This window comes from Aulonocara sp. 'chitande type north' Nkhata Bay, linkage group LG20 (assembly GCF_057382095.1).
Source record: "Aulonocara sp. 'chitande type north' Nkhata Bay isolate Kocher_YH1m ecotype deep benthic linkage group LG20, A_spYH_male_GT1.1, whole genome shotgun sequence".
Taxonomy (NCBI): domain Eukaryota; kingdom Metazoa; phylum Chordata; class Actinopteri; order Cichliformes; family Cichlidae; genus Aulonocara; species Aulonocara sp. 'chitande type north' Nkhata Bay.
In genome coordinates this window covers 18219424-18244186 of record NC_141363.1, presented here as the reverse complement: position 1 = coordinate 18244186, position 24763 = coordinate 18219424, and the positions used below count along the sequence as shown (strand labels likewise).

The window sequence follows — 24763 nt, the reverse complement described above, 5'->3', positions numbered from 1 at the left end:
GCACCTGCGCTCACATCACATCACAAAATAAAATGTATAAAATAACAAATAAAATAACATATGATAAAATAACGTGTTAAATGGGTGGAAATCCCTCGATCAATGTTTATATTAACACTCACGCATTGACTCTGTCGGCTATGTTTTGCCATGCATGCTTTTGCAGCTGTGGCTGTGTTACTTTTTTCCGCGGAATTTGCATGTTATCAGCATATGCTGCCATCAGAATTTCGGCCTCAAGCGCCTTCTTTCCCTCCGTCTCCATGGTGACTCGCTTAATCTGTGCTCCGCTTATCAGGGCTTTATGTATCCTCGTCCGCGCGCTTCACTTGGGGTTAAAGCAACTCCGCGTTGACTGAACTAATTGTTATCAGCCTTTCTGAAACGGAATATTCCGAGTTGGACAGTTCGGGGTTACTCAACCGTGAGTGTCGTTTTTCACTCTGAGTTTTCCAAACCGGCTTCCTGAAACAGGGCCCTGGTCAATCCACTTTACATATTCCCATCTAGTGATATTATTTTATCATTGTGTTAATATATCACAAGGTTCAGTTAGCTTTGCACAAAAATGGAAACCTCCAAAGAGCTACTTTTCATCTTGAGTACATTTTTACTTGCGTAAAGAGGTTGAATCAGTACTAGAGTATTTTTTTTTAACAGTAGTATTTGTACTTCAACTTAAGTACAGAATGTTTGTACTTTTGTCAACTCTGTTTATACATACACAAACCTCGTTAACTTTAATATCTGAATTCACCATTGTGACAGGATGTATTACAGAAAATAAGAAACAGCATAACAAGCCCACTTTAATACTATCCACTCCACCTGTTTGACAAGCCACCATGTTTGTTGCGCAAGAGGTTTATTGAAGAAAGTAGCTGAAGCGTCAGGTTCATTGATGAAGAAACCCACACAGATATAAATCCTCGATGTTCATCAGGTGATTTTAGTTACCTTTGAGGGACAGGATGATGCATCACCTTGTGCAGAGGTTTGAAAATGGAAGGGCATTCCTGCATTATTGTGAACAAACAACAGGACCACACAAACTTTGTCAAAGTTATTATTGTAGAATACTTTGATTTTTTTTTCTTTCATACAGACAAAAGGTGTTGGACTTAATTCCCATTAAATTCTCTTAGATTTCCATACAGACTTAGTCTACAGTATACAGGTGTGTTCTTTCTCATATATAGATATTTATTCGCTTAAATAACAGGCAGGTAACTCTTTAATATATTCAATAGTCTTCATGGTTTGTTTTTTTTTCTTTTTTTTGGTCTTTTTTTTTTTTTTTTCCTTTTTTTTTTTATTTCAGCACAGTTAAGGCTGCATTTTCTGTCTGCAGAACAGGACTGCTTTGTGCAAGAAGGGGGACCATTCCACACATAATATTTACAATAGTATGTATAATGAATAATGTAAAAGCCTTCATTTGTTCCTGTGGTAACATGGCAGTAAATACTGGTGGCAGATCTAAAAGAGCAGCCTAAACAGCACATGGAAGCACTGCACTTCTGCAGTCTCTAGCTCTGCATCGCCTTCTGATTCTCCATCTTCTGGGTCCCCACTTTGTCCAGTCTTTCAGACTATAATGAGGTACATTTGTATCTCCTGTTCTCTATTTATAGAGTGGTGTCTCTGGTCTTAAGAGACTGTAAGCATCTCTGCACCTCAGCACACTTCAGGGGCTGTTCACTGGACAGAAAACACAGCCCTCAGAATATGCTCAGGAGAATGTGCAACTGTCTTTCCATCAGTGGGAGCACCGGTGGAGAAAATCAAGAATAATAATCATAATAATAACAATATAATACAAGCGCTTCCATTTTGTTGTTCCTCTCTTTACAAAAAGCAATTCAAATAAAAGAAAGAAACATTTAAAAAAAAAGTGTAACAGGAACATAGTACCTGTAAATCAAAGATCCACATGTGCACATTTGGGCGATCTGTACAATGGTGCAGTTGTACAATTTAGAATTTTGATAAATAATTCTGATAAATATATTCTTCTTCACATTGTTTTGTCTTTTGTGAATCTGGCTCACAACATCATGATGTAACATGGCTGGACAGATGGACAGAGATGCCTGGACAATCAAATTTACACCACTTGAGATTATTGCCCTGTAGTCTGGTGTGTGTGTGTGCGTGTTTTCATACATACAGAAAAAAGCACTGATGTAGCTGTGCTGAAATAGAGGAGACTTGAGCAGGATGTGCGCATGCGTGCGTGTGTGTCTGTGTGTGTGAGAGACAGAAAGAGAGTGAGCGAGAGGAAGAGAGCAGATGTGGAGAGATCAGAGCCTAAATGACTTACCAACACATAAAGTGTGACATTAATGATACCAAATGCATGCTTCAAAACAGACAGACCTATTGGTCACCACCTGCCCCACCCAGCTCAGGTCGGTTTAGGGTGGTGACGATGATGATGAGCATTCAAGAAGACAAGAGTTCTGTACAGGTAAGGGTGTTCCCAGAAAGCCCTGCGCACTTACTGAAACAGAACTAGCAGGACAGATGCGTTCTCTCACTGTGGTTTTAATCCAATGGTTGGGTGCGTTTGTCGACATGGCAGTCTTTTGCATAACGTCTGCCCTTGCCTTAGTCTGGCGGTGGGACAAGTCAGCTGCAGGGGAGGTGGAGGGGCAGAGAAAGGGGAGGTAGCAGGAGTTTGCATTGCTTTGAGGTGTCACACTCTGAGGCAACATGAAGTCAGCGGTCCACCCACACCTAGTACAATATGGGATACAGGAGGGCGCTCTCACAGCTGCTCTGGAATGTGATGTTTGGAATGTATGTTCCATGGAATGTCAAGGTGGAGGTGATGTCACTGGTGTCATCACTATGGTGGATATCTGATTTTTTTTTTTCTCTTCTTTTGTTGTTTTCGTTGGGCTGTGTGCTCATGCAGTGTGTTATGGCCTTTTAGGTTGGCAGCTTAGACATAATGTCTGGCAAAGTGGCTGACTGGGTTTCTTGTAGTGAGTTAGATAAAGGCATGGGTTCAGCAGGAAGTTAGCTTAGTTTAGCTTAGCTTGACATAAAGACTAGAAACAGTTCAGTTCTTCTAGCAGCACGTATAAAGCTCACAGGTTAGATGTGGTTTAATACAGAAGTGTACTTAGCCTGACCCATAAATCACTCTGCACACAAACCTTCCTAAAACCATGACTTATCCTTCTATTTCTAACCATTTCTTTTAGGGATTCTCAAAGTTTAGATGATTGGTTTCCAGCTTAGCAAGCCTACATTTACTTCACTGTTTGTCTATCCAGATGTTTTTTTATATGGGTAATTGTGGTTAATTGTTTGTTTGTTTTTTAAACACTAGTGAGCTGTTCTATTTTTTTTACACTGAAGGGCTATGACCTGGAAAGGACTTGGTTGATACTTTTGTTTGTTACCAGAGGCTTTGGCCTTATTTCCTGGATGTGTGTTGAAAAGTGAATGAAATGCAGCAAGTTTAAATTCCATGCCCTTTCATCTTTTATATGATGAGGCACCACAACAGCAAACCTTAAGAAAGCTCTGTTGTAAAAACTGTAATAGATCTAGATTAGTGTCACAAAGAAAACTTACTACCTGTTTCATGAGCCTGCTGTCCAGAGTCTGGCTGGGGATGTTTTAAGCCCTGAAATCTTTATTGCATCCAGTTTTAATTTTAAAATAATTTAATAAATGAGACTTGGAGCTGCATAAACAGCATAAAGTGGAAATAATGTGTCAACAACTATGAGACCATTATTGGGACTGTGAGCTTTGTGGTGTAGCAGCAGCAGTTCCTCTTGTTTGCTGTCTAAAACATCCTCCTGCAGCACAGTCCACTGTCACCACAATGATGCTCTTTCTTGTAGCAGTTTGATGTCTCTTGACAGCCAAGAGAGAAGAGATTTTGACCTGCACGTGTCCTGTGTTTTTTAAAGGTTACAGAACCATCAATGTATAGGCTTAACCCCTGTATCAAACACTATCAGCCTTCACTCACTACTATTGTTATATCTGCATTTAGGATGGCATTTACAGATCCTTATCTGTGTGTCATATGTTTTCATAGATATTGTGACAATAATAATGCATTGGATTTATATAGCGCTTTTCAAGGCACCCAAAGCACTTTACAATGCCACTATTCATTCACACACTGGTGGATGTAGCTACGGTTGTAGCCACAGCTGCCCTGGGGCAGACTGACAGAAGTGAGGCTGCCATATTGCGCCATCAGCCCCTCTGGCCAACACCAGTAGGGTAAAGTGTCTTGCCCAAGGACACAACGACCAGGACAGAGAGCCCGGGGATCGAACTGGCAACCTTCCGGTAACAGATACACTTCCCAACCCCCTGAGCCACAGTCGCCCCAATATGAAAAGCTGTCAGACTTTAACTAAGATTTTGCTTGTTTCCCTGGCACAAAACAAAAGCAACAAAATTGCATAACTCAAAAATTTAAAAGGGAGACGTCACGTGGTAATTGGAGTGCTTTACAGGTGTTTCTGAATAAGTTAGGCTAGCTCTTTATGCTAAATGGAGCTAACTAGCTAAAACACATAGCCTTATATCTGTACAGAGTAATGAAGGGGAATGCGCAAGGACATAATAACATTTACAATATGCTCTTCTTGGTTGTACCTGATATCTAAAAGTGAACACTGACATTAGATGCGGGCATGTGGTTGAGACACTGAGCAGGTTAAAATGGCACAATCCTTTTGTCTGCGCAGAGGGCGCTGGTTACGTAACAGAGACGACCTGATCATGTGAGCAGGAGGGGCTTCCAACCGAGTGCACGTTAAGTCTTAAAGGGCCTTCGCCTGTGCATTGCGTGTTTGATGGCATTTAAAGGGTTAATGCTTCCCAAGCATTCAGCTTTTTTTTCAAAAAGAAAAAAGCTGACACACACGCACCGACAAACTCTTGGACGTAATGCGACAAAATGAGCAAAGGAGGAACAGCAAGAGAGAAGACGATGGGACACGGAACAGAAATGAAGGGACTGGAAGAGGATGTCAGCCATGGAGGTTGCCCAAGGTGACAGGTGCAGATATTCCCCATGCATACTGGGGATATGGCAGGAGGCTTGAAATGAAATTTACACAGTAATATATCCAAATTAACATGACATCTCATACACTGTTCATCTCAGAGCAATATTCCAGATAACAGGTCATGTGAACAAATGGGGCAGCATTCAAAGACAAAGTGAGGTGATGAATGAGTTCTGTGTTGTTGCTTCCCAAACATTTATATCTATGTACCTATAGACAGATACATAGATATAAGTGCCCTGATCTTTTAGACATTGTCACAGCCATTGTATTTAAATGAACAGCAACCTTTTTTTGTTATGCTTTTGTTTGTTTTTTTCAGAAGAGACAAGACAATATACGTACACACAATGAACGAGAAAGAGGGATGAAAGAAAAATAACTCAAAGTTTCTGAGAAGAAATAAAATGATATATAAGAACGAAATAAATGAGCACCATTATGTTGGGAAATAAATGAATGGGAAATGGAAATGACTGTTAAAGCTTTAACAAAGCGTTTTACTTATACTACAAGCAAAGTAGTGACTTTGAAGCGGCTGCAGAATCTACCCAGATAAATGGTGGTAGATAAATGGTGGTGGAAAGTGGGTGACGACAACATTAATGATGAACACCAATAGAAATGGAGTGAGTCAGCCCCCATAGCCGCATGGCCTTGTTCTGCTGAAGCATTAGGGAATGTGTGGTTTTCTTCTGGACGTCTGCCCCCCCCCCCCCCCCCCCCACTCAGACCCTGCCAAAGCAGACCTGCAGGTGTGTGTGACAAGAGCGTGCATGAAGTTGGTGTGCAGCTGGGCAGGGTGAGTGGGGTTCCACAAGAAGGGGGTGACAGACTGAGTTGGATGGTTTTGTGGGTAAAGGAGGGGAGGGACTGGGGTGAAGGTGGGAAGTCAGACTGAGAGGGCTGGGGTAAGGGCAAAGGGAGGGAAAGTGGCAACATGTTCTCAGGGAGTTGTAAGCAGAAGTCTCCGGCCATTGTCCACTCCCTCCTTGTCCTTTGCTCCCTCTTGTGAGCTTGTTGAAAGGGCGATTAGATGAAAATGTCATGTGTGTAGGTCCTCAGCCCTCTCTTTTTCTCACCCTAACTTCATCCCCCCTTTTTCCACCCCCCCTCCCAAACCCAAGTTCAGATCAGTTATAAGGAGGTCTCCACACAGTAGAGATGGGCCGGGTAGGGGGTTGAGGGTTTCACCGGCCTGTCCCTGCCATGATGATTATGGTGGAGGTGGTGGTGGTGATGACGGGGGCTTCGGTTGTAGGTGATGACTGCGTTGGTGCTGTTTCGGTTGCTGTAGGCGACCATTGAATCAATGCTGCTGCTGCTGCTGCTGCTGCTGTTGTTGTTGTTGTTTCGGTTGCATGGGGTCACCGGGAGGCTGTACTGGCGGTAGGGCCGGGTGGGATGGGTGCGAGGCGGGGGTTGGGGCTGGGTGGGAGGCGGGGGCGGCTTGCGGAGGGCCGGGTGCAGGTGCTGGTATCTGCTGAGTTCTGATTCGTCATCCACATCGGTGTCGTCGATCAGCGGGATGTTGTGGATGAGGTCATTGATGAGGAACTCTGGGTGGACCATGAAGTTGTGGATGGAGTTGCGGGATTCCGGTTTCTCCCGGCCCTCGTACAGTGAACTACGGAATGCTTTCACCACTCGCATCTGCCCAGAAGAAAAGAGATCAGGGAGAGACCACAAAAAAGACAGAGGAGAAAGTCAGAGAAAAAGAAGAGAAAAAGGAGACATGGGACCCCAAAGACAGACCCACTTGTGTCCTCCAGCAGACAAACAGAGTAAGAGACAAGCAGACACTCAGGGCCAGGTGGCTGCAGTTAAAATAAAGGCAATGTAACTTCTAATGGTCAGTTAAATTTTTGACCAAGAGCTGCTGTGGAAGCTGAAATTAATAGGACTCGCTCAGGACAAAGGACAAAGGCACATCAATCTTCCACTTTTTAAACAGAGTACAAGTAAAATAATATTTTGAAATGATAAAATATGCTTCATTTTTTTTTTACTAAGATTTAAGGTGTTTTGACACTGCAAGTGACTAGTGCTCTTCAGAATGATATCAATCATTCTAATCGACACATCAATATTATTTTCAAGGATAAGAAACCCTTAATTGTATGGTAAGTTCATTCTCTTAACTTTGGATATGGTTAGGCTAGCGCTATATCTCTTGCTTTTTTTTGTTTTTTTGTTACTTAAGTTAAGCTAAACATAAACATCAAACTCTTAGTATGAAGAAAGATTTTGAAAAAGATTTTTAAAATGCTCAAATACACAAATCTGAACTGATACCCTTCTTGTGTCAGTCTGCTAAATATAAATGTACAGCTAGCACACTGTTAGCTAGGTCTTGATTCTGATCTTCTGCTCTTGATTTATCCTGTTTAAAATCCCCATCGGAGCAGTAGCTTTAAAAAAAAAATGAATTTATTTATTTTACATGAATTACATTTAGAATTTAAGTAAAAACACAATAAAAGCATTTAATAAATGATGAATAAGTGATATTATATTTTAGGCTTTAAGGTGCTAAATAGTATGTGTCATCTGAACAACTTGACAAATTAGTTCAAATCCCTACTTAGCTGTTTTCGCTCTGCCCCACAGATGCCTTTTTGAATCATGCATCTTTAATTGCCCAGAGTGATCAAACCCAACTTCTTCATGCCCTAAGCCCCTTGATGTCATAGATTTTAACACTGTATTCTTAAAAGCAGCATAAATACTGTAAGACCTATGTTTTTAATATTTATATTATGGCATGGATTCAGGTAAGAAGCAAGTTAAGAAAATGCTATAAAGATGACGTGAGAGCACAAATTGATATAATCATTTGACTGGTATGGAAGAAGGTTGACAAATAGCCATGGAAAGGAAAACATGGATTAAATAAATATATTTATAACTTTGTTTAGATAGATGTTGTTTTAGGTAGTTTATTTCTACATCTGGATCTGCATGATGTCATTGAAAGTGGACATCCCTAACATAGACAAAAACAGCCCTGGCTATGAGCACAGAAGTCTCTTCTAGCTGTTGCTTAGACCTGTTGTTTATGAAGGGAGGCCAATCAAAAGAAAGTTGGCTTAAAGTGAGGGTAGTGTTAAAGGACGAGTTTCTTTCAGACAGGACCTCTATGACCTGAGAGGTTGTTATAAGACAGCAGAATAGGTCATCTTGAAAATAAATTGGTGCATTTCATTTAATTGAGATATATCACCATATCATGTAATAACCACCTAAGTCCTTTGTGTTGCCTGCATGTATGATCCATTCTGGATAGAAACACATTTTTCAGAAGCTACACCACATTGTTAAATAAGCAGAATAGATCTTGTTTAAAGTTTTTAACTATATCACCATCCAAACCATGGCACTGCACTAATTTAATAGCAATCTGTCTGACAATTGAAGATTAATTATACTGGGGTAACATCATATCTGGATTAATTTAGCGTCAGCTAGACATCCACCTGATCCTGTGTGTCTCCAACACACAAAAGTGAAAAATAAATAGTTTTAAAATGAGTTGGCTGATGACATGTTTCTGTCAGTTCTCACACATCGGTCACACCTTACAAGACAAAAACATTCAGTAGCCACCATCACAAAAAACACTAAAGCTGCAGAAACTTTACATCACACACACTTGGCATATGTGTCTATATGGCTGTTTGTGTGTGTGCAATCTGTTGGGCTGGTGATACATTATGCATGGGAAAAACACTCATACCTCAGCACACAGGATCACAGGCATGCACACACAGATGAAGGTGTTTGTTAGGCACAAATGGAGAAAGAAGCAGGAATGGTGAGTGTGTTAATTCAATATACAATAAAAGAAGAATTTTGCAAGAACCTATAGCAGTGACCAAACACACATACACACATAAATAATACATGCATGCAGCAGAGTGGACCAGAGTTATCTCCACATCGTGCAGTTTGGAGTCTGAATTCCGCATGCATCGGGCAGCTGTCAGTCATGGGAGCTGTTTGTTAAAGAGAGCTGCTTTATAAACACAGCCAAACTGTGAGTCATTCAGTCAGCACCCCGACACGTGTGCTCATGCACATGTGCAAAGTGTTCTGTGTGCCATGCAGCAGTGACAGACAGGAGAGCAGAGTGACAAGAATGATGACGATGAAGTTGCTGCGGGATGTAAAATAACAAATCTTGCAAAACAGAAAAGTGACATCATGAAGAATCAGCAGGTTAGAACACTATGTGATTAGCTAGATTACTAGTAAGAAAAGAGTGAAGCTTGGGTGTCAGCCCTGCCACAGAGAGAGACAGTCAGGTCATGCTTAATCAGATCTTTGTCACTTACACTCTCTTTCTGTCTCTCCCTCTCTCTCACAGACATGCTCGCACACAAACACACGCACAAGTGAGTTTTACGAGTGCACTTCAAGGTGGTGTATGCGTGCATAAACACATTCCTTTGCCATAGCAGTTGGTCCATGCACCCATCTCCAACGCCCAAACAGAGGAAAAGAAGCAGCATGAGCTCAAAAGAAAGAGAGACAGTTTAATGCAAATATACTGACAGGCAGAGGCAGACAGAGCCTTATACAGAGACAGTTTGGCCGAATGAGATCGGCAAAGAAAAAGCTTCATGTTCACTGCAACACCTACTGGAGTCCCAACTGTGATTATGAGAGGCGGATGGTCAAGCAGCTGAATGGAGTTCAATGCTGCAGTTGGCCAAACTAGGAGAAGTCTCTATATATGACTCTGGCTCATATGATAGACTGAGAGACATACAGATGTACAGACAGACGGTCAAGCGGTAGGTTCAGTGCTTATCTGTTTTTCCAAAGAGCATGTCAGACAGTAGAAAAACACCTCATGCAGCCTGAGAAGGTTTCAGAATGTTACTTTCTCACTTCGTCAGTGCTCGGTTTGTTTTCATTTTGTCTCCATGGTAAGAGTAAACTTTCGAGTATATGACGCCCACCAGTGTGACCAGAGAGGCCCGGAGGTCAGGGCACTGCTGTGTTACTTATTCCTCTCAACCATTTCTTTTCTGTCTCTCCCTCTCTCCCTGTTGGCTCTTTCAGCAGTGCTTGATGGAAAAACAATGATGGTTAAAGTACGAGGAGAAAAAAGGGCGCTGGAAGATAGAGAGGCAAAAGAACTGCTGATGAGAAGAGACTGCAACATAAATACTGGGAGAAGCTGTGAGGTAGATGACTGGTTAATGGTTCTTAATTCCCGAATTGAGGCCCAACTGAAGAGGCATTCACCCCTGGTATAATGAGCTGTAATCCATAGTGACACCTTGTGGCATTAAGAGCATCTTTTCTTCATATGTCATATGCTCACATCCCATTTAAGGGTGGAGGCTGATGTATTTTTTTAATTTTTAATTTAAAAATTCTTTACTAAAGAACTGAATGGATTAGAGTAAAATAGCTTATTGCCCTTTGTTTTTTCCCGACAAAAGTAAACTTAAAGGTTAATCTCTTTAATGGGACTTGCTCATGGAATTAACTAACTCAGCTTGAAATGAAATGAAACTGGATCCATAGATCACTTCTAAAGATCCAGAGGAATCTCTAAGATCCAACACAGCTCAGGTGAATGACGGCAATAAACAAAGACTTTTATCATTTTTATATCTCCACTTATTATTTGTGATATTTCCTTCGGATTTGCCTTTGCTGTCTTCTCATAGAATTGGTCAGGGAGTCAGTGGTGTCAATGTCAGGGTGTAGGCACACCATAATTCAACAGGGCACAAGTCTGGTTGCTTTAGAAAGAACTTTGGGTAGTGGATTAGAGTCTGTCCCTGAAACAAACTGTGGATAAGCAGCAATGCTGGGGGACAGGCCACTCTGTTTGGATAGCATATGGGCATCTGCAAGTAATGTGAATTTGGTGCTTTGGTCCAATCAGACAACCAACCCCTGGCAATGAAGAGGACATTTCCCTCATCTTAAGAGGTCATTAAAAAAAAAAAAAGGGTGATAATATAAAACAATTTCCTGAATTGTGACAGCTTCACTGCCAACTTAAACTTGTGGTCACTCATAGTATTACAATCCAAATCTCTTTCACACTGTTAACAAATTAATATAAATAATCATAGAGTAAAACTGTTTACAGGACAGCCACAACTACTACAAGGCCAATTTTACCTTAAATATTTTTAAAAACAATTTTCAGTCCATTTGCCCCAGAAAAGTATGACTATCCCAGCTGACACTGGACGAGTTGCAGGGTATAAACTGGACACTGCATCAGGTCATATGCGTACATGTTTGCACTGGCATAGAAGAGGAAAATACTGAAAAAAAAGTGGGGATTTTATTTCTAAAAAAATGTCACTATAAAAAGATTAATTTATACCCCTTGTAAGCTGTTATAAAATCCAGTTCTAGCTATGTGTTATGTGTGCAACTACGCTTGCTTACACACCGCTTGTGAAAAAATAAAAATGGTGCTCACAGATTTCCAATTTCCAATAAACATTCAAATTACTGTAACACAAAGTCAAAAGAGAGCCATGACTTTGATTTTCCTCCGGATTGTGGGTGTAAAAGCACACTTTACCCACTGTAAGCAGGTTAGAATGCGGACATTCACTGATAGCAGTAATGTCTACAACCAAAGAACATCTCAATACTCACAAATTTCTCACAAAAAATGGTTAAGCATTTTTATCACGATTTTGACCAAAGGGACTATAGATGGCATATTAGGGCCACATTAAGAACAGAAACATTACTGTTAATTTTGAGAATAAAGTCAAAATCTTGAGATGAAACTCAAAAGACAAAAGCTAAAACACAATTTTGACTATGCAAGTTGTAGAGCGTATAGTAGCTGTGGCAGTGTTTGATTTGAAATGACAACTTAAATCTCAACATTCTGACTTCATTCTCAAAATATTATTTTAACTTTTATTTTAATAATATTTAATCTCAAAATCTCTTTCTGTAATCATTACAGAAAGCACTTAGAGTCCGTGGTAAATCTTTAACAGAAGAATCAGCATGCATTAGCTGAATGGTAGCATTTTATGGCAAAATCTTGGCCCACGTAAAGAAAGTGTTGTTTTGTTTCAGTTAATACAGAGGGAAAGATTCACCTTGACTGGCACATGCATAAAGAGCCATGGCTGAATACTCTTCCAGGCACATTACAATATGTGTTAGCACCATACTTTCATTGTTGGTTCACCTGACCTCTCGTTTAAGAAAAACCCTTTCTGAAATATATATATATATATACATTTCTCTGGCTTAGGCTTGTGACACATTCGGATTCATATTTTCTGCATAAACCAAGCTGGAGTTGAGAACAATGGGAGATTTTATTTGACCACTGGATGCCTCCAGACAGCACAAAGTGATTCAGAGAACACAACCTGGGTCACATCAGACTCAAAGTTAATGCTTGGTCCTTCACATTCTCTCCCTGTTCCATTTGTTTGTCCAAATCCATTTTGTTTCCCATCAGGGGCTCAGCCACTACAGGATGGCTGCAAAATGTAAAAAGTATGTGTCACGCTGCTGTTGAGTAACAGATTTGGACATAACAAGCTATTCGAATTAAGGTAGAAGACTAGAAAAAGCAAGCAAATGAGCTAGCAGACCTAAAAACTTGCTTCATACTTGGACTGTACATCCCTCCTTCCACTCCTCTACAACCAACTTTACACCAAACCAATGTTCTACTTCCAGTGTTGATTTTTTTAACATGCTATATTATAAAGTGTTGAAGTGAAGGATATGTTTCCAAAGTACTTAAACAAAGGCCAGGTTCCTCCTACTGTCTGCACAGGGTGATTGTGACAATGAGGTGTCAACAGTGCTGCCTTGGGCCTCTCTGTATTTACACCTACATGTGATGAGAATGGTGGAGAGGAGGTCAGCATGAAATGGAGGAAGGGAAGGATGGACGGAAGGGAGCAAGAAAGGTAAAGAGAAGCAACTGAGAAGACGGTTGATGACAATCAAATGAAGAGACAGCACAAACACACACATGCATGCACGCAGTCACGCAGACAGGTATACGAGCACAGGTGCACACACTCACACGCCAACAGAGAATACACACAAGTCAAACTGCAGCTCTCGGATATGTCAGCAAAGAACACGTGTTCAAACAGGCTTTCACACAGACGTGCAGAACTGACATACAAAGAAATCAAGAGAAAAGATGGAAGGGTGATTGCTATTCTAGTAAGAAAATGGAGGATGACAAAAAGGGATGAGGTAAAGGACAACGTAAGGTCCAAGAAAACTGAGAAAAAAAAATTAAATGAAGAGAAACCTACTAAAGAAATCTTATCAGTATGCTACACAAGAGCCTGTATTTAGATCTGATAAAATCTAAATACCACTACAAAAGAACAACTCTACTTATGAAGAACAATTAGAAAACATTTCACATAATATTTCTGCAAACAGGGAACCTGTAATATCTCATAAATAAGGAAGAAAGACAAGAAAGAGAAAACTGCCATTGAGAGAGAGAGAGAGAGAGAAAGGGGTGAGGAAAAACAAAGTGGACAGAGAGAGAAATCAGGACTTTTTGGAGACGTCAGGGGGCCAAACTTGTGACGTTGGAGCTGGAAATACTGTTACAGAAATAACCAGTTGACAACAATTTCAGCACCGAACAAAAGTGAGAGAAGAGGAAGAAGGAAAGCTAGAAAGATAGAGGCAAAAGGAACCGTTTCTTTATAAAACTACATTCTTAAAAAGAGCAGTGTGTTATAGGGCTTTTATACTCGAAGGTTTACAGTATTGCTGAAGCCACATGGAAGCCTTTTGTTAATGATAATGAATTCTATGGCAGTGAAAAATATTTGTAGCATTTTCCAAAGTATGTAGAGACTCAAGAATGTATTAGAGAAGTACTACATTGTGTTGTTGTTCAGAGAATAGAAAGACACCTTTACAATAGAGATTTTTACAACAGAGGCAAACCACAGTAACTACGCTTGACCTCAGTCACGGACAAGAAATAACACATTGTGCAGGAGGAGCTGTTATCTGCTCTCTAAACTTCAGGATGCATCCGTAGCTTCTGAGAATTATGCATAACAAACTCCTTGTTTTTTTAAAATCTGAGTCACTTATAAAAGTGTTGCATCTTTTGCATCAGGGCACATCAGACAGAGAGAGAACAGTTAGCTCCCTCCTGCACTGACAAACAACAAAAACAGTCTCTGGCCTGGGACCAGGAGTGGGTTGGGACCAGACCAGACAATACCAGAACTACACAGCCGTGGCAGGATTGGGTGCTGTTTGAAAGGGAGAATAAGAGCAAAGAACAGAGGACACATTGCACACAACACGAGTAGCGAGCGAGCCGGAGGGACACAACCATAGAGAGTCAAAATACTGCAGTCCACGTGCCGTGCAGCTGTGTGGCAGTGTGTGGGTGGTTGAGTGGGTGCGAGTGTGTGTTTCTGTGTCTCTGAATGAGTGTGTGAGTGTGTGCATGTATGCACGAATGCTTCTGTATGTGTGTACATGCGTTCGGCGGACTCACTCCCAGGGGCTGGGCTGGTATTGGCTGTTGCAGTAGAGAGAGCTACGTGAGAGGGGGTAGAGATAGTGTTTACGTCGTGGAGCTGACTGAGCACAGAGGAGCGCCGTCTCACCGCTCCCTGAAACGAACCGCTTCGCTTGAACGTGCTCACTACCTCCATCTGCAGGACAGAGATACAAACAGCATCATTCAGTAAGGGCAGGAAAGTCCAGTCTGAGTGTGTGCGTGTGTCTTTGGTCCTTTTAAAAGATTCTCCTGTCACAGACAGAGTAAAAAATTCTCTGATTTCAGTGTATCATAACTGATTCATGAATATTACTAACAAAATCTGTGCATCTACACACTACGCACTCAGACCAAACCCTCTTAATGAAAAACTGGCCACTTTATGCAAAGACAGGCACTTAAGCAAAGAGTCTGGGCTGGCTCTCTGACACTCCTTAGGAGGAGACTGCTGTCGTTTCCCTGTCTTAAAGTCCGCTCTCACACAAAGTTGTGCAAGAATCAATCAAAGCAATCAAGCGAATCAGTGGCCTGTCTAGTTGCATAAGCTTGCGTACAACATGTAAATACTCACTCCTGCACGCACAAACATATACACACACATACACTCACACCATTTATCTCCTGTTATGTTTCTGAGCATCTAAAATAGCACTCTCAAGGTAGAGAAGGCCATTGTGTGATTGTGACTTTGTGGAACAAAAAGGTTAGCTGCGTTGGGGAGAGAGAGAAAAACAAAAACCTGAATCATTATGTTTGGCACAATTCAGAAGAGCACAACAGCATGGATGAGAGAGACTGACTTTTGAAGAGTAAGAACAAATCTAAAATTGTAACTCTCAAAGAAGAGTCAAATATGCAGCACTTCTTTCTTTCCAAAAGTCTCTTTAGTTAGCGTGTGACGGCCATGATACTAACAGTTTATTTAGGCAGTAAGAACACTCCCATAGTAATGTGGATTTTATCATGCTGCACATGACTAAAGAAGTGCAGCTCTTTGTGATTACATACCACATCTTTTAAAGATTCCCCAATCTATCTGTAATTAACCTTAAACAAACTGCTTGTGGTCATGACCAAGTGAAGCTTCTGGCTGACATGTCTAGAAATCTGTTGGTGAGACTTTTGGTTAGGGCCTGGTTAAACAGTACCTGGGTCTGGATACGGTTGAGGCCTCTGAACCAGAGGATCTGTCCACGGCGCAGCTCTCTTTCTGCACAGTCGATCTCCTCCTCATCCTCTGCCAGCTCCTCCCCTTCCTCCTCCCCTGGTTCTAGTCCCAACCCCGCCTCCTTCAAACACGGCAGTCGCTCTGCAGGAACTGTAGCAATCACCTGGAAGCCAGATTTGTAACAATGTTACTTGACCAGAACAAACCAGAGTGACAAAATAATGAGCAGCGTGTGTGCTTTTCCAACCTTAGTTCACATGCAGTGGTTTATTATTTAACTGTCAGTTTTAGCACAAAATAGCTCTGAAGTGTTCTCTCAGGCAGTGTGAATATATTTCCTTAGCCTCACCTTGGAAAAAACCAGGTCTGCCAGCCTACACTTGCTTAGTGTTGTTTGATTCAGCAGGCTAAAGAGCTACTTACCTGCCCCCAGAGCAGCTCTCCAACTCCCACAAACAGACACCAAAGCCACTGCTCGATGTTGAGAGGAGCACAGCTGAAGGGTTTCCCTCCAAACTGCACAATCACGATCTGCAGCAGAAACACAGGAAAAGAACTCATTACACATATACACAAACAAAGCAGAAAGCAGTGCTACACCATGTAGCTCTGCTCTATCCATCACTAACTTTCACACTTCTTAGCATATGACACAAGTCCCATGATAGGGGCAGAGTTCTCATGCCACCAAAACTTACAATCCCAACAAAAAGGGGAGTCCTAAGGGCTTAACACTGAGCCCTATTTCATCATGCCCAATTTCATCTAATCTTGCAAACTAATTAGGGTCGAGATTGGTTAGTACATAGATGGGTGATTACCGTTGAATACCAGAGCCTATTTGAGTGGTTGTGGCTTAGAATGGGTCAGCAAACAAAGAAAGTTTGTAATTGATCCTTGGCTCCACAAATCTATATGCTGAAGTATCATCAGGCAAAGTACTAAAGCAAGAGGTTCGTACGGAATCAGCCATTGGTGTGTGTGTGAATGTGAATGTTGTTGTTGTTTTTTCTACTCAGAGGACAATGTCTGAACATCAGGCTTTTCAATATGTTAGTGCTAACACTGATAAGTAAAAACCACAAATGATTATATTAAATAAAGGATGATATTACTTTCAGGTTGTGATTAATGTGGCAGAGGTATGTACACATACATATGAGGTCAGAATTACTAACCTCCCACCCAGAAAATGTCTGTTATTAAAGTAACTCTCAGGTGTTGTTAAATGGAACAAGAGAATTTCAACACAGCCAAATATCCTAGTTTTATGTGGATGCTTATATTATTTTACTTTGAAGACAGAAATACTTTTTTTTCCACAAAAAGCAATCATTTGCCTATCCTTTTTGCTCGATAACAGCCCGCAGTCATTTGTTGTCTCACTCATGTCTCCTGAGCAATCCACGCGGACTCTTCTTTGGTGAATCTCTCAAGCTCCTCCAGATTTTATGATCTTCTGGCATGGACCTTGGTCCACGAATTTTCAATGTGATTCAAGTCAGTGCTTGGTGCAGGCCAGCCAGTAATATTCACTTTGGTCTTCTGGAGGTATAATTTGGAACATTGTCGTGGGGGAAGGTGACAAAGTGACAACCCAGACCCAGTTTTGCTTCTGACTACTTAAAGCTTTCTTTCAAAATCTTTACATACAGTGGGGCAAAAAAGTATTTAGTCAGCCACCGATTGTGCAAGTTCCCCCACCTAAAATGATGACAGAGGTCAGTAATTTGCACCAGAGGTACACTTCAACTGTGAGAGACAGAATGTGAAAAAAAAATCCATGAATCCACATGGTAGGATTTGTAAAGAATTTATTCGTAAATCAGGGTGGAAAATAAGTATTTGGTCAATAACAAAAATACAACTCAATACTTTGTAACACAACCTTTGTTGGCAATAACAGAGGTCAAACGTTTACTATAGGTCTTTACCAGGTTTGCACACACAGTAGTTGGTATTTTGGCCCATTCCTCCATGCAGATCTTCTCGAGAGCAGTGATGCTTTGGGGCTGTCGCCGAGCAACACGGACTTTCAACTCCCGCCACAGATTTTCTATGGGGTTGAGGTCTGGAGACTGGCTAGGCCACTCCAGGACTTTCAAATGCTTCTTACGGAGCCACTCCTTTGTTGCCCGGGCGGTGTGTTTTGGATCATTGTCATGTTGGAAGACCCAGCCTCGTTTCATCTTCAAAGTTCTCACTGATGGAAGGAGGTTTTGGCTCAAAATCTCACGATACATGGCCCCATTCATTCTGTCCTTAACACGGATCAGTCGTCCTGTCCCCTTGGCAGAAAAACAGCCCCATAGCATGATGTTTCCACCCCCATGCTTCACAGTAGGTATGGTGTTCTTGGGATGCAACTCAGTATTCTTCTTCCTCCAAACACGACGAGTTGAGTTTATACCAAAAAGTTCTACTTTGGTTTCATCTGACCACATGACATTCTCCCAATCCTCTGCTGTATCATCCATGTGCTCTCTGGCAAACTTCAGACGGGCCTGGACATGCACTGGCTTCAGCAGCGGAACACGTCTGGCACTGCGGGATTTGATTCCCTGCCGTTGTAGTGTGTTACTGATGGTGACCTTTGTTACTTTGGTCCCAGCTCTCTGCAGGTCATTCACCAAGTCCCCCCATGTGGTTCTGGGATCTTTGCTCACCGTTCTCATGATCATTTTGACCCCACGGGATGAGATCTTGCGTGGAGCCCCAGATCGAGGGAGATTATCAGTGGTCTTGTATGTCTTCCATTTTCTGATGATTGCTCCCACAGTTGATTTTTTCACACCAAGCTGCTTGCCTATTGTAGATTCAATCTTCCCAGTCTGGTGCAGGTCTACAATACTTTTCCTGGTGTCCTTCGAAAGCTCTTTGGTCTTGGCCATGGCGGAGTTTGGAGTGTGACTGTTTGAGGCTGTGGACAGGTGTCTTTTATACAGATGATGAGTTCAAACAGGTGCCATTCATACAGGTAACGAGTGGGGGACAGAAAAGCTTCTTACAGAAGACGTTACAGGTCTGTGAGAGCCAGAGATTTTCCTTGTTTGAGGTGACCAAATACTTATTTTCCACCCTAATTTACAAATAAATTATTTACAAATCCTACCATGTGGATTCATGGATTTTTTTTCACATTCTGTCTCTCACAGTTGAAGTGTACCTCTGGTGCAAATTACTGACCTCTGTCATCATTTTAAGTGGGGGAACTTGCACAATCGGTGGCTGACTAAATACTTTTTTGCCCCACTGTATGCTTTTTTCTTCATAGTTCCTTCCACATTGATGAGATTCACAATTCCAACCGCTGAATAATATTCCCCCCACCGTGTTTCCGTGTAGGAAAGGTGTTCTTGGATTGTACATCTCGCTTTTCATTCTCCAACCAAAAGAGTGTGTCTATTCAATTCTATTCTATTTATACAGCGCTAAATCACAACAGTCACCTAAAGTCGCTTTATATTGTAAGGTAGACCCTACAGTAATACATACAGAAGAGCTAGCTCTATGGCTAGAATTCTAGTTTCAGCTCATCTTAACAATGGATGCATAATTGTTATGACTGCCGTCGTGTGCTGGGGTTCTGACATGTAAATGTGAGTGTGCAGGTGCGCCTCCAGGAGTGGTGGATCCCGAAGATGGTGTGCCCGGATTGGATGCTGCTCTGGAGGCGGAGTAGAAGATGGCGCGGTTGAAGACGGCAATCCATCCATCCTCGGTTTTACCCCAATCGGCTGGGGCTGCGTCATGCCCTGTGTTGCTTTGTGAATCCAGGAGGAAGTTGGGCACAGTTTTCTCATGTTTTGTTAGTCAGGAAGGTAAGTGATTATTGTTTGGTTATTTTTCTCTGGGGCTAGGCAAGCAGTTGCTCCTCTGAGTTAGTTTCCTTTTCTTTGTTATTTTGGCATGGGTCCACCCCAAAGCCTGAGTGACTCCTATGAAACCCGTTTTTGTTTCGTTCCTGTAAATAAACCATTCCTTATTTTAACTGATGGTGTGATGTGCTGCTTGGGGTCGAACTGGGGGTGGATCATTCCTCTTGCTGCGGTCGGGTCCCCTAGACCGGCCATAACAATAATCTTTTCTCAAGGTTGTCGATAGTATGCTGCAGTCTAACTTGAACTCATCTGCAGAAGTGGTTTTTCTTGGTCTTGTTAAAGGTAAACCTTGTTAGAGAAACCATAGTTGGCAAGCACAGCAGTAATGCATATCTTGTAGCTGATCACCAGGTTTGCACAGATCTTAAGAATGATTCTGGGAAACGCTCCAAATTCCTTAGTTGTCTTGGCTGCCATTTGACAGCTTAAAGCTTCAGCTCCCTCCACAGCTTTTCTACAGAACTGAGGTCTGACTTCTAGATAGACCTTTATGTGGTTCTTCTTTAGCCACTCCTTTGTTGGCTTAGTGGTGTGTTTTAGGTTACTGTCATGCTGGAGAACCCATCCATTGCCCATTTTCAGTATTCTGGCTCAGGTAATTTGTCCTGTACGCTTAGCACAAATACAGCCCCAGAGCATAATGGTTCTACCTCTGTGCTTGAGGGTGGGGATGATGCTCTTTGGATCATAAAAGCATTTATATTGCTTCATTTGACCACAGCACTTTATTCCAAACCTTCTCTGAATCATTTAGATGGTTACTGGCAAATTTAACACAGGCGACTGTGGCTCAAGAGATGGCAGTTCGTCTTGTAATCAGAAGGTTGCCAGTTCGAGCCCCGGCTCCGACAGTCTCGGTCATGGTGTCCTTGGGCAAGACTACTGGTGGCGCCAGTGTCCGGCAGCCCTGCCTCTGCGCCCCAGGGCAGCTGTGGCTACAATGTAGCTTGCCATCACCAGTGTGTGAATGGGTGGATGACTGAATATAGTGTAAAGCGCTTTGGGGTCCACAGGGACTAAGTAAAGCACTATACAAATACAGGCCATTTACCATTTTTTATATACATGTGCCTTCTTGAGCAGGAGGACCTTGTGGGTCTTGTCGCTGCAAGATTTCAATCCATTATGGTTTTTTCATCATTTGTCTCTGCTGTAGTAAATAGGCAAATATCAGCAAATAGGTTTGATAATAAATAATATCAACTCATTAATATTGTTAGATTTGTATTGTTGATTGTCATTTATGCTTAGAAATATTTAACCATATATGCTTAGAGGTGTATAATCATTTGTAGATAGAAAGGATGTCTCATCCTATTAACTCTGTGTAGAGGGGGGTGCATACATTCCTCTAGTCAGAGTGTCCTGGCATGGATCACACTCCCTAGGAGAGTTTATCTTCTCCTTATTGATTTATGGTATAGCAAACACACGTATATCTGTTTGAGTATAAGAGCCTTTTGTTCAGACGTCCTGGCACCAGCCTTTGGGGAGTCTTCACAGGGTCACATCTTGACCTCACACACACACACACACACACACACACACACACACACACACACACACACACACACACACACACACACACACACACAGTATTCTTTGTTCACATGTATACCTATGTAGACGTCATATGTTAATGAACCTATGCATATTCATGTAACCTCAATAAAAGAACAGTGGTACGGGAGAACGGACGAGAGCAACTGGGGTCAAGCGAAGGAACGGCGTTTGTCCGGTCTCTCCCGTGCACGAGAAACATGAAGAACTTTGCCTACTCGTGTCTTGCGTAATTGTCTTGTGTAATTATATTGTCCTTAACGTTCCAGCGGATAGGTTCAAGCTACAAACCTATCAAATATACTGGCCTAAAATGTATAAGGCCATCTGCACCCAAAAGCCTGTATCAGGCCAGCTCTGATAAAATGTCCTTTATTTCAGGACATTTTATCAGTCTTGCAGTCTTTTGTACAACACAAAAGACTGCAAGTGTTTTAGTCTTATTGCTGCAGGGAAAACACTCAACATTGACAAATAGAATATGTTCCTGCTGCAGTGTGCTGATTTAAACGAATGAGATTTGAGTTTAATGGAGTATATAGTCACTGAACACTTTAGTAATTTTTTGTATTTCCCAGATTTCTTTGAGTGTGGATTCTTCTGATTCCAAAAACAATCAACTGGAGAAGAGGCTTGCAGTTGCCCTTTACTGGGAGATGAAGCTTTTTTGTTTGTTTGTTTTATAGAAACAGGAAAACATGGAGTGGGCTTTGAGAAGAGTGAGTGAAATCATATGACCTCCATATATGTGAAATATATTACTTTAACTTATCTTCAACCATCAGATGTACTGCTCTTGTGTCACCCTGCAAATATTTGTTGGTTTCTAAAAGCACACTTAGATCAAGTGACACGAGTTAAAACTTTGCATGAACTCTGAACTCTTCTACAAGTACAACCTCTTCTACTTTTTCCAGATTATCTGTGATACAGATAAAAACATCAACATTACATAATCATACAATGCTGCTCTTAAAACTGGATTTTACCACTACTTGAGTTGTGGAAACTTCTGGACCCCTGGAGATCTGTGACCCCTGGGCAGATTCATCTTTGGTAACTCAGACTTGATTGTAAGCTGAGAACAGGGAATCTCTGCCATATTAGGCAGAGCAGTCAGTCTGCCCCAACTTACATTACTGTGTAAAAAGATGTATATAATGTATAGAACTAAACTTTAAGAGTAATTATTCCAAAACAATATATGTGGCTTGCTCAAACCACTTCTTTAAGCTCAAAGTAAAGCAGCACTCTTATGTCCTCTAAGGTCTACATGCCTCAGTGGATGTACCAACAGCACTTGATCATTTACACGTGGAACAAGGCTTATCAGTGACACTGCCATCTTTGGACCAACCCAGAGAGTCAGAAATCACACTGTGAATACGATCCATCATATCACATATAATATCATTTTGTAGCTTTCTTACTTATTTCTTCCTCTTTCACCTCTCTCAAGCTGCTTCCACTCTTCAGATCTCTCTGATTTTATTTTAATACAAATCTGTTTTTTCATCACTATTATACCCCAAATCCCTGCTCCTCCCCTCAAGCCCCCCCCTCTCTTGTTTTTCTCTACCCAGGGTAACAACAAGCACCGTAGAGTTCTGAAAATATTCTTCTTCTTTCTTCCCTCCTCTCAGTCTCTCTTTGTTTTCTTGTCTGTATTTCTGTGTACACAGAGTTCCTTTCTCATTGCATTGCTAATGTGTTCAGCATGAGTCAATTGATCCAAATATGGACTGAATCTATAAAAGTGACCAAAACAGCAAAATAAATGACTAAAATATAAAACCCAGTTACAGTCTCACTTCTTTTGGGAACATTACTTTTTACCCCAAACTAAACTATGTTGTAATCCTTTACCAAACTGTTGAGAAGAGACATTCATTTATGTCTCACTATAAATAATTATGATACAAAAAATAATTTAGAGTTCTGGATATGGAAATGTTAAAATAAATCACATGTCAGTGACATGCCATTTATGTAATGAAGTTCCAGTAAAAAAAACATGTGTTTTGTAGACTATGAGCTTCCATTGCTAGTCTTGCATCTTAGAATAGAACTTAACTGAACCAAATGCAAATGGTCATTTTTAATAAGAATTCATCCCTCATACGGTTATTATAAAGGTGAGAACCTTAGCCATAAATCCAACCCAAGCTATTTTTGTAGCATGCTGTAAACACTTTAATTTCATGGACTTAAGTGTGACATTTTAACACTGGAGTCTGTGAGGTTTGATTCACTCTTGAAACAGCCACAAGTGGTCATTGGAGGAATTAGTTTTTGGCACTTGAATAACACAGTATGCTGTACCATAAGAAGGACAAAACATCAGCGGCTCAAAATTTCCTCTATGAAATACTAAAAGGTGTTAAAGGATTAACCTGACCTGCACAGCAAAAGTTCCCAAAACAATGGAGCAGAAGATTGGGTTAGAAAAAATGCCATCAAAAACATTTCTCTCTCCATGGATTTTGCGAGCATTGATCTCGTTGAAAAGCTGCATGAGGACAAAGGTGTTGAAGATAATGGTGTAGTGCTCAGAGGGCGGGGAGTGAAGCGGAGCATTACGACCACTGTCAATGTTGAACATTCGTTCGCCTGGAGAGCACAGAAAAAAGGAAGAAATAAAAGAACATTCAGACTTGGTCTTAGTAGTAAGATTATAGACAGGTTTAGGTTAGGGCTAGCATGGCCAATTAATTCGGGATGTTACCATGCTGCCAAAAAACAATTTTAAGTACATAAAGTCACAAAGAAAGGTGCAGTTGAGTGTGTTATATTATTCTAAAAATTTTCTAAGGTTTTCTTCCATATTGCCAAACCCTACTTCTGAACTCGCTAGTCCTCAGTGCAACACAATATTTTACCTCAATGATATAACACACTGTTGGCATTAAAGAAATTGTTCATATTTATTTGATAGATTCCAAACTGAGCATGTAAATGGGAATTTTCTTCACACATAAAAGTTATGGAGTTCCACAGGGTTCTGTGCTGGGACTAATATTGTTTCACTTAGACAATATTATTAGAAAAAATTATAAATTTTCATTCTTTCTCCATGAAACCAGATGATACAAATCAGCTAGTAAAACTACAGGTATGTCTTAAAGCCCTAAATGCCTGAATTTACTTCTTTAAAAAACTGAATGGCAATGGGCCTAGAAAGAACAACCATGTATTAGCTTATGCAGTGGCTCCTTTTAAAATCCAGAATTGAATTTAAAATCCTTTTCCTCATAAAATTTTTTTTAACAAGTCATACTTTAAAGAACTCATAGTACATTATTATCCAATCAAAGCACCAAGAATGCACGCTTACTTGTAGTTCCTAGAATTTTTAAAAGTACAAAGGAAGACAGAGCCTTTAGTTGAGGCTCCTGTGGAATCCAGTTTGGATGTGGAAGAAATACACTCTCTAATTTTCTGATGAGAAACTTGCCTTTTTGATAAAAAGTTATTGTTAGGTGACATGATAGGTGTCCTTTGTGTCTCTCTGTTCTCTTCCCTTTCCCCTCACTCTTAACTGGCCATGGTAAATGATCGCCCTACCCTGACCCTGGTTCTTCAA

The 24763-nt window shown here is 41.1% G+C and overlaps 1 protein-coding gene across 4 annotated transcripts in view; it reads right to left on the bottom strand.

Annotated features, from left to right (window-relative positions):
- Window positions 1-3366: 3366 nt before the first annotated feature.
- Window positions 3367-24763, bottom strand: part of atp2b3b (ATPase plasma membrane Ca2+ transporting 3b) — a 103616-nt gene continuing 82219 nt past the window's right edge. For 2 of the 4 annotated variants that reach the window (XM_086276685.1, XM_086276686.1), the window contains 5 exons: window positions 23579-23790; window positions 16163-16270; window positions 15720-15902; window positions 14566-14725; window positions 6531-6704 (listed from right to left, as the gene is read on the bottom strand). In XM_086276685.1, the coding sequence (XP_086132811.1) occupies window positions 6679-6704; window positions 14566-14725; window positions 15720-15902; window positions 16163-16270; window positions 23579-23790 (689 nt within the window). In that variant the 3' untranslated portion in view covers window positions 6531-6678. Of the gene's footprint in view, window positions 6705-14565; window positions 14726-15719; window positions 15903-16162; window positions 16271-23578; window positions 23791-24763 lie in introns of all 4 variants that reach the window. The other 2 variants (XM_086276683.1, XM_086276684.1) reach the window with 1 other exon arrangement.